This window comes from Ambystoma mexicanum, chromosome 5q (genome assembly GCF_040938575.1).
Source record: "Ambystoma mexicanum isolate Mex_15411 chromosome 5q, UKY_AmexF1_1, whole genome shotgun sequence".
Taxonomy (NCBI): Eukaryota; Metazoa; Chordata; class Amphibia; order Caudata; family Ambystomatidae; genus Ambystoma; species Ambystoma mexicanum.
This window is the reverse complement of record NC_090933.1, coordinates 1011100255-1011113431: the sequence shown is the minus strand read 5'-3', so window position 1 is coordinate 1011113431 and position 13177 is coordinate 1011100255. Positions and strand designations below refer to the sequence as shown.

The 13177-nt window shown below is 44.2% G+C and overlaps 1 protein-coding gene across 5 annotated transcripts in view; it reads left to right on the top strand.

Moving 5' to 3' along the window:
- The window catches only part of CSMD3 (CUB and Sushi multiple domains 3), a 3270409-nt gene that overhangs the window by 2631625 nt on the left and 625607 nt on the right, over positions 1-13177 (top strand). For all 5 annotated transcript variants that reach the window (XM_069621531.1, XM_069621530.1, XM_069621528.1 and 2 more), the window contains one exon: positions 4755-4871. In XM_069621531.1, coding sequence (XP_069477632.1) covers positions 4755-4871 — 117 coding nt within the window. The remainder of the gene's footprint in view (positions 1-4754; positions 4872-13177) is intronic.

Below are 13177 nucleotides of genomic sequence, written 5' to 3'. Positions count from 1 at the left end.
CTACGCTGCATGCTGCAACAAACTGAAAAAACTTGGAAAGATATCCTTTGGATAGCCGAGTATGCCTACAATAACTCTGTCCATTCGGGAACTGGGAAAACCCCTTTTTTTCTTTTGTACGGCAGTCACCCTCGAACCTCGGAGTTGGATCCCCTCCAAGATCTTGAAACACCAGCAGTAGACTACCTGCATTCTACAATCACCCAAGCCTTTAAGGAAGCTGTTTCTCACCTTCAAAGGGCTAAAGAACAATACAAGAAAGGAGCAGATCAACATCGGAAGGAAGCCCCTCACTATCAAGTAGGGGATCAAGTCTGGTTATCCACCAAATATCTATCTCTAAAAGGGCCACGCACATTCAACCCAAGATACCTTGGTCCCTATTCCATCACTACCATAGTAAACCCAGTAGCGGTCAAGTTGGACTTGCCCCGGCACATGAAGATACATCCGGTCTTCCACGTCTCTCTATTAAAACCCGTGCAACCTCAAACCCGACTAACCAAAACTCCAAAACCTATCCTAGTGGATGGAGAACTCGAGTTTGAAGTCAAAAGCATTCTGGACTCCAAGATCTCCAAATCTAAACTATTCTACCTAATTGACTGGAAAGGCTATGGCCCCCAAGAGAGATCCTGGGAACCTGCTGAATATGTCCACGCTCCTCGCCTAATCAAAAGATTTCACCGAACATTTCCTGACAAGCCAAAACCCCCGGAGAAGCCCGGTTTGGGAGGGGCCTTGAGGGGGGGGGTACTGTCATGATCTCTGCTTCCAAAAGGTCAGGGTTTTCCCAACTCCCTTGGAAGCAGATCCATAACCCAGGTTCCGAGTGCCAACCAGTCCCAATTGGGACCTTTTGGACCCAGTCCTGGCACCAGTGGCACCAGGCTCATAAATATGCCCAGTCCCAGCGCTGGAAGCGCCGGGCTCATAATGCTTGGGTGGACTTACCTTCAGCAGACCATGCTGCTTACTTGCCTGCCAGTTGAGCCTCTGATCCTCTTCTGTTTGGAACTACTTTTCCTGTTGGGTGGGGCTGGAGCCACTCCCTAGATTCAGAACACTGGAACTCTTCTGGAAGGCAGGAACTCTTTTCTTACCAGGAACTCTTTTCTTACTTAGGCGTGGCTGTGGAAGGAGACACCTAAGCACTACAGGAGGCTATTTAAACCACACCCGGTGGATGAATCTTGCTTTGCGTTATTCTGCAACCTCTGCAGCAGAACGCTCATCGTGTCTTCTGCATCCGGTCCTGGGCCTAAGGAAAAAGGCTTACCATCCTGAATCCAGTCTTCAGCAACACCTATAAAGACAAGAAAGAACAGGTTAGCATTCCGGCATCTGAAAGGCAAAGGCTTACCATCCTGAATCCAGTCTTCAGCAACACCTATAAAGACAAGAAAGAACAGGTTAGCATTCCGGCATCTGAAAGGCAGAAGTTTACCAACTCTTCGCACGCTCCGGAGGCCTTCGGCGCTGCATCCCGCATCTGAAAGACAAAACAAGGTGCGTTTAAAGACATTGGGGAACTTTAATACTCACGTGCCATTACTCCTTTCCACATCTAATCCAGTGGGTATTCCGGCACCCTGCAGCCGCTCCGAACTCGTACCTGCATAATAAAAAGACAGTTAGAGCGCATAGTGAAGCAGGCAACAAGCGCTTACTTACGTGCTTCCAGGCGCTTCTATTCATCACACGGGCTCCATCTTCAACTCACTTCAGCCCGTCATCCGCCATCGCCGGAACCCTGCAAAACAAGAGACATCATTACTAAAGACTTTAAAGACATTTGAATGACTCGAAACTTACCGTTCGTGCAGTAAACGACGGACAGCAGTCCTCTGAAGTCAAGAGGCCTGCGCTACCTATCCAGTGAAGAAACTGGTTACAGCACCCTGCCCCGAGGCAGATGGAGAGCTCGGCATTCACTTACCTAAGGTGAGAGCGTTAACCTTTGGGGGTCTACAGGAGAGGAGAACAGGAAAGAGATAGGGACACCCCAATAACCCCAGTTCATTAACCCCATACTTTCTATCTGCAGACATCTTACTCTACACGTCAGGCATACAGTGTACAGAGGTCCAGCCCAAAGAGCCAACCGGGTGCTACACATCACCTTTGAAGATACGGTAGTCGCCCAGTCAAGACCGGCGCCTCTGCGAGAATCAGGTGAGCGTTACAATCATGCATTTATAAATAGCAAAAAAGCCTAAGCACTACCTGATACTGCTGTCCCACAATTGTGGGTGCAAGAGGACCAGATCATGTCTAGTACTGACAAACTAGTTCTGAGGATTTATGGCCTTACCTGATGCCCACTGGCTATCGTAGAGTTCAGTTGGAGAGGTGAAACTTCTCAGGTCAGCATCGCTATCAAGGACGCAATTTCTTTGACTGCATGCTAGGGAATGAATTGTCTGATGATGAAGCAATCATTGTTGTGGTCATCAATTATATGGCCAACGAAAGAGCACTTTGAGTATCAGTTGTGGCCATGGGTTTATGGGCACTTTCAGCTCGAGATGGTGAACAACTGGCAATGTCAGTAATTCCCAGTCGAGATGCAGAGACCACAGAAGCACTACTTTTGCCAGGGTTAATGATCACTCAGGTGGGTAGTGTGGTGGCAACAGACTCAGTGATCTCAGTATTGTCTGCATGCAGATAACCACATTCTGACAGTCTGGCTAACATTCGCAACTCTGGTAGATCTACGTGAACAGGCAGAGAACCGGGCTCATGGGCAAACCCCTGGAATGTTCAGGTTGTTCTGTGGGAACTGTCTATTGTACAGTGACACTATGAATTCTGAGGAAGGGGCCAACCAAAGTTTGGTATGAGTGCCTTCCCTCAATAACTTATTTCTGAAAGGGTATCGAAATTCATATCTGTTTATATGAAGGCCATATGGGATGAGTTTGGAGGAACTCACAAGTTCTCTGCAGCCTTTCACCCACAGATAAATTGGCTTGTTTTGTGGTTTGCCAGGACCCCAAAGGGAATTATAGGTGGCTTGGAAGAGCCCCAGAGAAGATATTCTCCTGCCATGACTTATGTTCTCCCACCTGGTGTAGGGATCAGTCCATTCAAGCTCCTTTTTGTCTATTCTGTTAGGGTTTCCCTAAGTCTGGTGCAGAACGTATGAGAGTACATGTACTTTTCCTCAGATCTTGAATTGTAAATTAGAGGGAACAGAGTACCCAGAACCTGAAGGTCAGTCAGGAGCTCATGAAGCAATGGCATAACCAGAAGGCTACTTTGACTGAGTACATGCCAGGCCAAATGGTCTAGATGATAGGATCTCTCAAGACCGGGGTGCTTCACAATACGTGGACTTGGCTCTATGTGGTACTGGAGAAAATCAGTGAGGTTAACTGCCTCGTTGATACCAATTGCCCAAGGCAGAAGTATTGGGTATTCCATATCAACTGGCTAGTGCCTCATAAAAGCCCGGATGATTTAACTATGGCTCATCTCACTAATGATTAAACAGAGGAGGAGACATATCCCATCCTAGACTTGTTACAAACCAAGTCGACTGGCAGATGTCTAGAGGGAGTCCAGATCCCCCCAGACCTCACTGAGCAGAAATTGCAAGACTTATCGAAGCTGCTGGACCAAATTTCATGCCTGCTCTTGCTGCATTGAGGAAAGATTGATTGGTGCATCCATGATGTTGATACGTAGAACAATACGCTGCTGAAGAGTAGTATTCACCAGATGTGCAAAACGGTCAAGGACACCATTATGGAGGAAATCTCTAAGATGCTGGACTCAGGGTCATTGAGCATCACCACAGCCCCAGGGCTAGCACAGTGGTTCAGGTCCCGAAATGTCTAGTAGCGTGAATCTGAAGTCCATTTATATATGGAATACAGAGGGCTCAATTCTGTCAGCAGGAAAGCTGTAAACCCCATACAGCGGGCAGACAAACTGATTGTTAGATTAGCCACCAGCAAGCACTTTAGTACCTTTGACCCCACAGCAGAGTACTGGCAGTTTGGCCTAAAGGATGAAACACAGGAGAGGTCAGCATGTGGCACTCTAAAGACATATCCTTTTAAGTGACATATTTACAATGTTACCCATGTTTCAGTACTCATTGTGCTTTCTACATCTACATCCTCTATGTTCTTTAGAAAGGGTTGATTTATTCTAGGGTTTTTAGTGCTATTCTTTTCCAGATTGGTTTGTTTAAAGTATATGTTTTTATAGAACCTTGATTCGACATTTCATTCTTTACTGTTTAGCTATTGCTATTTGGGTATCTTCTATTATAACATTCACACCATTCGTAAGAGTATAGCCTTCCCAAAAGGTGAAGGAGGTATAGTTTTGGATGGTGTCTGTTTACCTTTATGGTTGAGATAATTGTTGGTTTGTAAGAGTGTGAGGGTAGAGTAGGCATTTTAGCCACTACTCATTCTTGTACTCCTGCAGAGCAGTGGTCATTTCATCCCAGAAACAAACATGATTCGCCTGAGAATGTCGTTTTTTGTAACCGACTTCTAGCTGCATGCAATTCCACTTTGCAAATCAGAGGATATGTGTGCAAGAAACACTTTTCGCGGATATTCTCCTATTCATGTCCACCAACCATTATGAACCATAGATATTTTCTAGAAATGAACTTGTCTGGGTGTTATATGTTCGTTAAAAATGAGATACAAAATATCCAATTAAAAATGTCAATTGCAAACAGACATTTTCTTTTAGGATTCACTGCTCACGCGTTCCCTTCTTTTCAGCGCAATGCGGGGGATCCATGGATGATTTCAGTGGAGTCATTCTCAGCCCTGGATTCCCTGGAAACTACCCGAGCAGTCTGGATTGCACATGGACAATAAAGCTACCTATAGGCTTCGGTAAGTGTCCTGTTACCATTTTGTTTTGATTCAGTGGCAGTAGCTTCTATTAAGGAGTTAGACATTTGTAACTGCATTTAATCATGGACCTTAAATTGTTCTTATAGTTATTGGTATTGAATTTCTAAATCACATTAATTGCCTATATATATATATATTTTTTTTGTGCATTTTTAAAGCGCTCACACAGCCTGCGGGCATCGAGGCATGTTACAAGAAATATTATTTTATTTTTTTTAGTTGCGCAATTGTTTTGTCTCAGTTGCGTATTTATAATGTGCTTAAATACCCAGAGGTTTCATAAGCGCGGACCCAGGGATTAAACCTGTGTTGCTTTATGCCGTCTTGCTTCCAAGGTGAGCACGTTGCCGCTGAGCTACCCTCCCTATAAGGATGCATTAAGATACTATGGGCCTCATGACGAGTTGGGCGGTAACGCCGGCGCTATTAGTGCCGGCTCTAATAGCCCTACCGCCAGACCCCCCGGCTCTGTTAGCTCCAGATCGCAGGTTTGGCAGAAGGGTTATTGCCATTCCCCATTGGGCCCAATGGGGAAAAGTTGCGCTATTACGGTCGGCGGATTTCCCGCCAGCGGTAATCGCGCCGAAAATTGGCAAATTTGCTGCAGATTTCTCCCCAGCTCAGATCTGGGGGGAAATACGTCAAAGCCATGATCTGGTGGACCCTTAAATGCAGTGGTAATAGCGCTACCACTGCATTTAAGGGTTACCGCCAGACTCGTGATGAGGCCCTATATCATTTTGTTGTTTTTAAATATATATTGTGAGCTTGAGAGCGGTCTACTGCCTTGCTGTATAAAATACTCTGAGGCTTTCATGTTAATTTATTTGCAGAACCTCCTCATTTGAAATATCATGATCTAGCATAGTTGAATGAGCAGGTATTTAATGTCAGTCAGTTACCAAAAAAAGCTGAAAATACAGCACAGGAAGGAAAAAGATGGCAAGGTGCTACCCTTGCGCTCATGGAGAACATGGGACACTTAAGACATGAGGCCTAATGTTTGGGTAGCATTAGAGACCCATGTTCTGTGTTTTATTCAATATACATTCTAATTAGCTGAGGGATTGATGCAAGGGGGCTGCAACCTGTGGTTGTTCGGATGTTATGACATAAAAATACCACAAAGCCTCAACATTGAAGTTGAATGCTTGGACGATAGGGGTTGTAGTCCAAACCATCTGGGGAGCCAAAGGTTGCAGACACCCACAGTACAGAAAGCTAGCAGTAATCTTGGATTACACAGGAAAAGATGTGTCTGCAGCAACACCATTTCCGCCCTTCTGCTTTTTCCCTTGCTGCTGCCTTGTATAGGAATACAGCAGGGGTGTATCCAGACTCTTTTGACTGGGGTGGCCCAAGTAGGGCACTGATTTATGCAGGGTTGGCATGAAGTATGTGTGCATGTGCCTACACACACGTGAGCCCACACCACACACACAGACACACCATAGTTTAGGATAATAGGGTGGATACAGCTATGGAATATATGAGGGAGTTGAAAGTTATTGGCAGAAGATAGAGAACATTTTGAATGCAGTTAAGGACATGCAACTTGAAGACTGAATATCAAAACATACTCTATTATTTACAATATAGGCAAAGCTGTTGATTAACATTTAAATAGTGTAAGATAACAAGATAACAAATAGGCCACACAATCTGGTTGACGCAAACAGACCCATGTTTGGCAGATGTTTTTGTCAAGGCTTAGACCTCCTAGTTATGCATTTGTATACTTATGTGGCAAGTTCATGCTTGAGAGTCCATGGCCACCATTTCAGCAGGCTAGAGATCCTTGCAAAGTGTCTGTCAAACCCCTGAAGTTGTACTTCAAGTTTATTCAACTCCACTCTCTCCTTCTATCCTCACATCATGGACCTTGCCAAGAAGGCCCAATACCAGCTGCATGACTCTGTGATAAACTGGGCATCACAGATCAGGCACTGAAGTGGTTGACCTCCTTCCTCCTGGACCGTCTCTCCCAGGTCCAACTAAGGTTCTTTCTCTCCACCATCTCTATCTCCACATGTGGTGTTCCCAGGACTCTATCCTCTCACCATGGCTCTTCAATGTCTAGTTGGCCCCTTTGGCCCACCTAATCTCTAAATTCTGCTCTAACTTTCAGTGTTATGCGGATGACAATCGGCTCTCTTTCAGACTCCCCTCAGCCTCCTCTTCTCTCTTGCTCAGAGACGGAAGCTAGGAATTCTACATTATCCAGTTTGAAAATAATCGTGAATCAAGAACATCATCCAGATAAAACAAAGTGCAAAGAGTCATAATGAATCAAAGAGCTCCTGATGAAGGGAAAAAAAATAATTCATTGAGCAAATTTCTAGGACAATACAACACTACAGTCATTACAAACTTATCATTATAATCAAATGAGTTCATTTGATGAGCAGATACTTGTGAGTTATTACTAATAACTGTATAATCATGAAATTGACTGGTTTGTTTATGTACAGTGTAAACTCAATTTTGAGATATGTAATGTAACACAAACTGGAATTGAATATATGATGTAATATTATTCAGAAGTGATTCACCATATGAGAACAGTAGAAAACCATAATTACTTTTTACCCAGAAGTAATTTTGATTGTTTTCCTATTAGGAACAATATATTAACATATTTTATATAGTATAAACATCATTAGTACATCACTTTTACCCCGAATTGTGAGAGAAAATGCTGCCTGCAAATTACGATGTGTAGGCAGTGTTTTATAATGTATTCCATTGGAATCTGCCTGCCATTTATCAGGTGAAATGTGAGGCGTATTACATTGGACTCCATTAATTTTAGGCCTGCATGAGAATCTCACGAAGGAGTAAACCTGTTTGCTCTTTCAAGATGGTGCAATGAAGCAAAGTGGGATGGAAACATAAATGGACGCTTAAATGCAATACAGCTCACATTTACACCAATTAATGACAAAAATGGCTCCCATCAAATACACCTATATCCTAAGACAGGGGGACATTTAATGGTATTCTGGTTGAGAAAAACAAACCTGGTTGGTATAAAATCCTTTATGTGCTGTTCTAATTGGTGACAAGTCTTAATCACCAAGGACTTGCTTAAACATCCACGTTATCATCCATCCCCTCGATCTTTTGTATACCTGCTCTTCCCTGATTACCACGCATAGGTTGTTACAATGTTTTAGAACTGATTACTGCTGTTGTTCAGCCTCCATGTTGTTTCATTTTTTATTGTGCAGTGTACAACAGATTATTGGTTTCTGATCTTATGTTTTTTTTCTTGGCTATTGTGGAGCTGGCAGCGGTCTAAAAACTATAAACATATTCATCGGGTGACAGTCATAGTTGGTGAACCGCTGGTGGAATGTTGGCAGTTCTACCACATTTTACAAGACCCTTTATTAACCTGGTGTAAGAGGAACCACCACCATTTAGTGCATGCATACAAATTACTGGAGCACAGCTTCACATACATTTAACAGGGACCACTTTAAGCATATAATCTGCATGCAGGCTCACAACATCTAAACACATGTGTACTGAGTCTTCTCCAAGAACTTGCGGTACTGCTGGAGACCAGTCCACTTTGCATCAGTGTCTATTCAGGATAGTTACTACCATGGGTTAAGGTCCATTGATGGCACAGTTCAGAGGCCAGCAAAGCAGCAAGTAGGAGCACCAGGGGCCACATTGGCTTAGTCCCTTGATGTTGGGGCAGGCATTGAGATGCAGGTAGCAGGGTGTCTAGGCTGTGCCACGTTCAGGCTCTGTAAGTCCCTTGAGGTATGGGCAGGCAGCAAGATGTGGATAGCTGGCCGTCCAGGCTGCGCCACATTCAGGCTCAGTCAGTCCCTGGATGTTGGGGCAGGCAGCAGATGCATGTTGTAGGGGGTCTAGGCTGCACTACATTCAGGTTCCCCGAGGCAGGAAAGCCACTGCATGTTGACAGGGCATGGGGTGAGAGCACGTTACTCACCCCCTCTTCTTGGCCACAGTCCCCCAGGCAGGAGTATCTGTTTACCATAGTAGCACAGGAGAGCGCACAAGCGCTAATACAGAGCTGCAACCCTCTCTTGCTCATTTCACTGCTTCTTGGTGGTGTGTGTGAGGGCCTCACAATGTTGGTTGGCTGGACACAGGTTACAGGTTGTCTGGGCCACATCTTCTCCTCCCCTAGATAGGAGTCACTGCTGTTGATGGGGCAGCAGTCCTGGCCAGTCCACTTTTCCCTTCTGTCTGGCAAGATAATTGGGCAGTTTGTGTTCCAGTTCAGGGGCTGGCACAACCCTCACCTGGGGCCACATTGGCCTGTTCCATAGATGATAGAGCAGGTAGGGCGACACTAGTGGCAGGGTGTTGGGGCCACTTTTTCTCTTCTTTTTAGGGACACCTGCTCTCAGTGTTCAGACTTATGGAGGCAGGATGGCAACACCACTTAATATGGAGTATGTGCTCTTCATAATGGCCATACATGGAGGCATCTTTCGTTCCTTTGTATTATTGAAAGCTCTGATCTCGGGAGCACACACAAGTACTCATCATCCGCTTTATTGTTTTATTTTTTGTCCACCACCGTTGGACCCAGGGTTTTTCTTTCTCTGCTTCGATGGTAGGAGCACAAGCATCTTCACCGCCGGAGGCCCAGGATCTGCAGCGGCCCGGGATCTGCAGAGGGCCATCTGTATGTTCGCCGGCATAGAGCGCTGCATTCTTCCCATTGCCAGAGGCTCGCGACAATGGAAGGGGCCATGCTGCTTCGTTGTGCAGACATGGGCCACATTCTTTGTTCATGGCCGAGCGGCCCGGGTTTACAGTGTGGACTTGGTCTGCAAAACGCAGGCTGATGCCACAGCTTGCGGGGTAGGGGCCGGGCACTCACCTCCTGCTCCAACACGGAGTGTGTTTGGAATTCACAGCTGATGGCCACAGGGATCTTGAGGGAGCCCATACAATGTGTTTCCATAGCGCCAACACGCATTGCTTCATTCCTTTCTCTCACCACCAGCTGGGCCCAGTATTCTTCTGGGGTTTTCACTTTCACAGTTCTGACACCGAAGCATTTCCCAACGTCGCTCCAACATGGAGCTGCTGCTTTCTTCTTCACTGCCGGCAGCCTGGGCATATTAGGGGCCATCCACTTCTTGTTTCATTGTGAAGGCATAGCACACTGCAATTCCCATCACCAGCTGCATGGCCCAGGTTCTATTGGGGACCATTTGTATTTCGTTTAATGCCTCCAGAATGTCCTCTCTCATAAATAATATGCATGGTAGGGCTTTTCAGGGCCAGACGTCTTAGTGTTTAGAATGTGCGAGATTGTTATTCTCATTGAACACCAGGGGCCATATTCCAGAATCTTTGTACCGGTGTAAGTTATTAGCACCAAATTTGACCTATTTTTTAAAACACTGGGACATTTTAGAAAACATTTGCACCATGATAGGCACAGTTTGGCATGGTATAAGCACCAGGGCAAATATTGACTTTGCTAAAAAAAGATACGATTTTCAAAGCATTTTTCACCATGCCAACATTCCCCCTAGTGCTCTTACGGATTGGTATTAGAACTAGGGTAAAGTTTGCCTTTTTGCAAAAATGCATTGACAATATATATATATTTTGCACTCAGGCAATTTTTGGCATTGGTGCTTAAAACATGCCAAAATGAACTTGTCTTGTTGAAAATGTTTTCTAATATGTCCCAATGTTTATAAAAATAGGGCAAAGTTTACTCTAGTGCTAATAACTTGCACTTGCAGCAGGGCAACGTTCCTGTAATCTGGACCCATACATTGGTTGGTTTTTACTTTTTCAATTATTGTCCCCAGAAAGGGTATTTGTGAAGCAAGGTGATAGTTGTCATAGAGGTAGCACTGTTTTTTTTGGGGGGAGAGGGGGTTTGGTAACGGTATGATACATGTTAATGTTAGTGTTTTAGGAGCAAAAGCCAAGATCAACATAGTTAGGCTATAGGTTGGAATAGTGTACCAATAGACTCTTTAAGGTGCCTAGCTGAACATGGCTGATATTGTACAGATGAGGGTTTGAGTTTCTTACTAACAATGAATACCTTGTCTAGGCTAAATGGATGTAAATTGTCATTCTGTGCTAGTAAGTGATGGTAGCTTTTTTAGTCTTATTGCATCATATTGCAGTCTTACTGACCTCTGTGCCGAGGACATACCCGGACTGAGCTTAGGCAGGTCCAAACAAAGTAAGGGCCTCAGCAAGGGCTCCTCAATGGGGATGCTAACTATTGAGACCCCAGGGCTCTGGCTGGTGGGTAAATAGCGTTATTGCGTTTGTTTTTGTTTTTTAGTAGATGGGCTTTGCACGTATTTTCCTTAAAGCAATCGCCCATTTAAAAAATAATAATACTTTTTTTTTTTAAAGGCAGCAGCTGCAATAGAAAAAATAAATGGAATACATCTATTTTCTGTTTTTACTATGCTGGGGGAAGGAGCGCAGCAATCAGAGCGTTGAGCCTCAAGCCAACAGAAAAATAGGGGGGTGGAGATGTGAGGCTGAGGGTGCCATGTGAGCTAATGAAAGGTGGGGGAGTAGGCTGGCAGAGCGCTGGGGGCAGGGGCACTGAGCTACCAAGGAAAATGGCACCTCCCAGGGAGTGGGCGTGGGTGACTGTATGTGTGTGAGACATTGGCAGCATTCACCCAAATTACCAGCCACATGATTAGCTGAGCACCTTTACCTGGGTTCTCATTTTTGTTTAATACTTTCATGTGTCCTTTTCACTTCATCAATGAACTCTGATGCAAATTTATCAGAGAAGTTTACTGATAGTCAGGGTTAAGTGTTATCCCGCATAGAACAGGGAAACCTCTAAATACAAAACAGGGAATGGGATAAAATATTATTCCAAGCAAAATGTCAGTATGGAGGTACACACTATGGAGGTTCACACTGAAAAAGATAACATTTAGATACAATGAATGTTCCTAACTACTATCAAATATGAATTAATGAAGTAGAACACATCCACAATGCAGTTTTCCAAAGATATGTCAACAAACATGCACATTCATCGTAGAATCAAATCAGTTTATTATATTTTGCGACCTTTTTTTATGTCTACAAAGCAGTGCACACATATTTATAAAAGATTTACTAATATCGCAAACACACTTAAAAGAAAGAAAACAATAATTCCAAAACACTCAACATTTAAAGTGAATACTACATTTCAAATTGCACTGCATAACTTCACGGATATACAACACAGAAATACAATATCAAAGGCATCAATAAACAGCAAGACAAAACATATATATAATATATTGCACAAAGAGTAGTTGAAAAAGGCAATACAATACCTTGCAAATGGCCCACTATCTTCTGTGCATGGCTGTACACAATTAATGTATCCTGACAACCATATTTTGGCCAAACTAGTCAATAGTATTGCCTAATTTGTACTTTGTACTCAGTCTTCTTCATGGATACTAGTTAGATGGCTTGTTTAGGAAATATTAAATAAACCTACCATAGCTTATGTGATATCAGTATTTAGAGAAAGATGGGAAAAAACATTGAACAGCATTAAATCCTTGAGTATAAAAAAATCCATTTAAAATAAGCTGACCTCAATGTAAAGAAAGAATCAATCTTAATGAATGAGATTCTACATACTAAAGTGTGAAAAGCCGCAAATTACATGTAGGTCACTGTCAATCAAAACCTACAGGGATGATCCGACTTGAGCAACCAGTAAATAATGCAAACAATCAATATGTTTTCTGGACCTATATCTGTGAATCATAGAACATTGCTAAAACGTGCAACTGAATAAGTAAAGCATAGTTTAAAGTTCCCCTGTTAAATTCAAGCAATAACTTGGCTCCAATTCCAATTCCAACTCGGCTGAGCGGGTGACTGCGGCGAGGTAACTTCATCTGGTGAGTGCCCCCTTGGGCATTTTTGAATTGTTTGATGCGTTGTTCCATCTGTTGCAGCGGCCCGTGTACCCTGCTCACAGATCCCCTTCGGCTTCTTCCCCCTCCTTTGCTGCCCACCCCCCTGATTGGCTTTCCCTCCTCTGTGCTGGTGTTTAGTAGGCCGTTGGTCACCATGCTCGCCATTCCATCTCGGCTAAGCAGGTGACTGTGGCGAGTAGGTAACTTCATCTGGTGAGTGCCCCCTTGGGCATGTTTGAATTTTTTGCTGCATTGTTCCATCTGTTTGCAGCAGCCCGTGTACCCTGCTCACAGCTCCCCTTCTGCTTCTTCCCCCTCCTTTCCCGCCCACCCCCCTGATTGGCTTTCCCTCCTCTGTGCTGG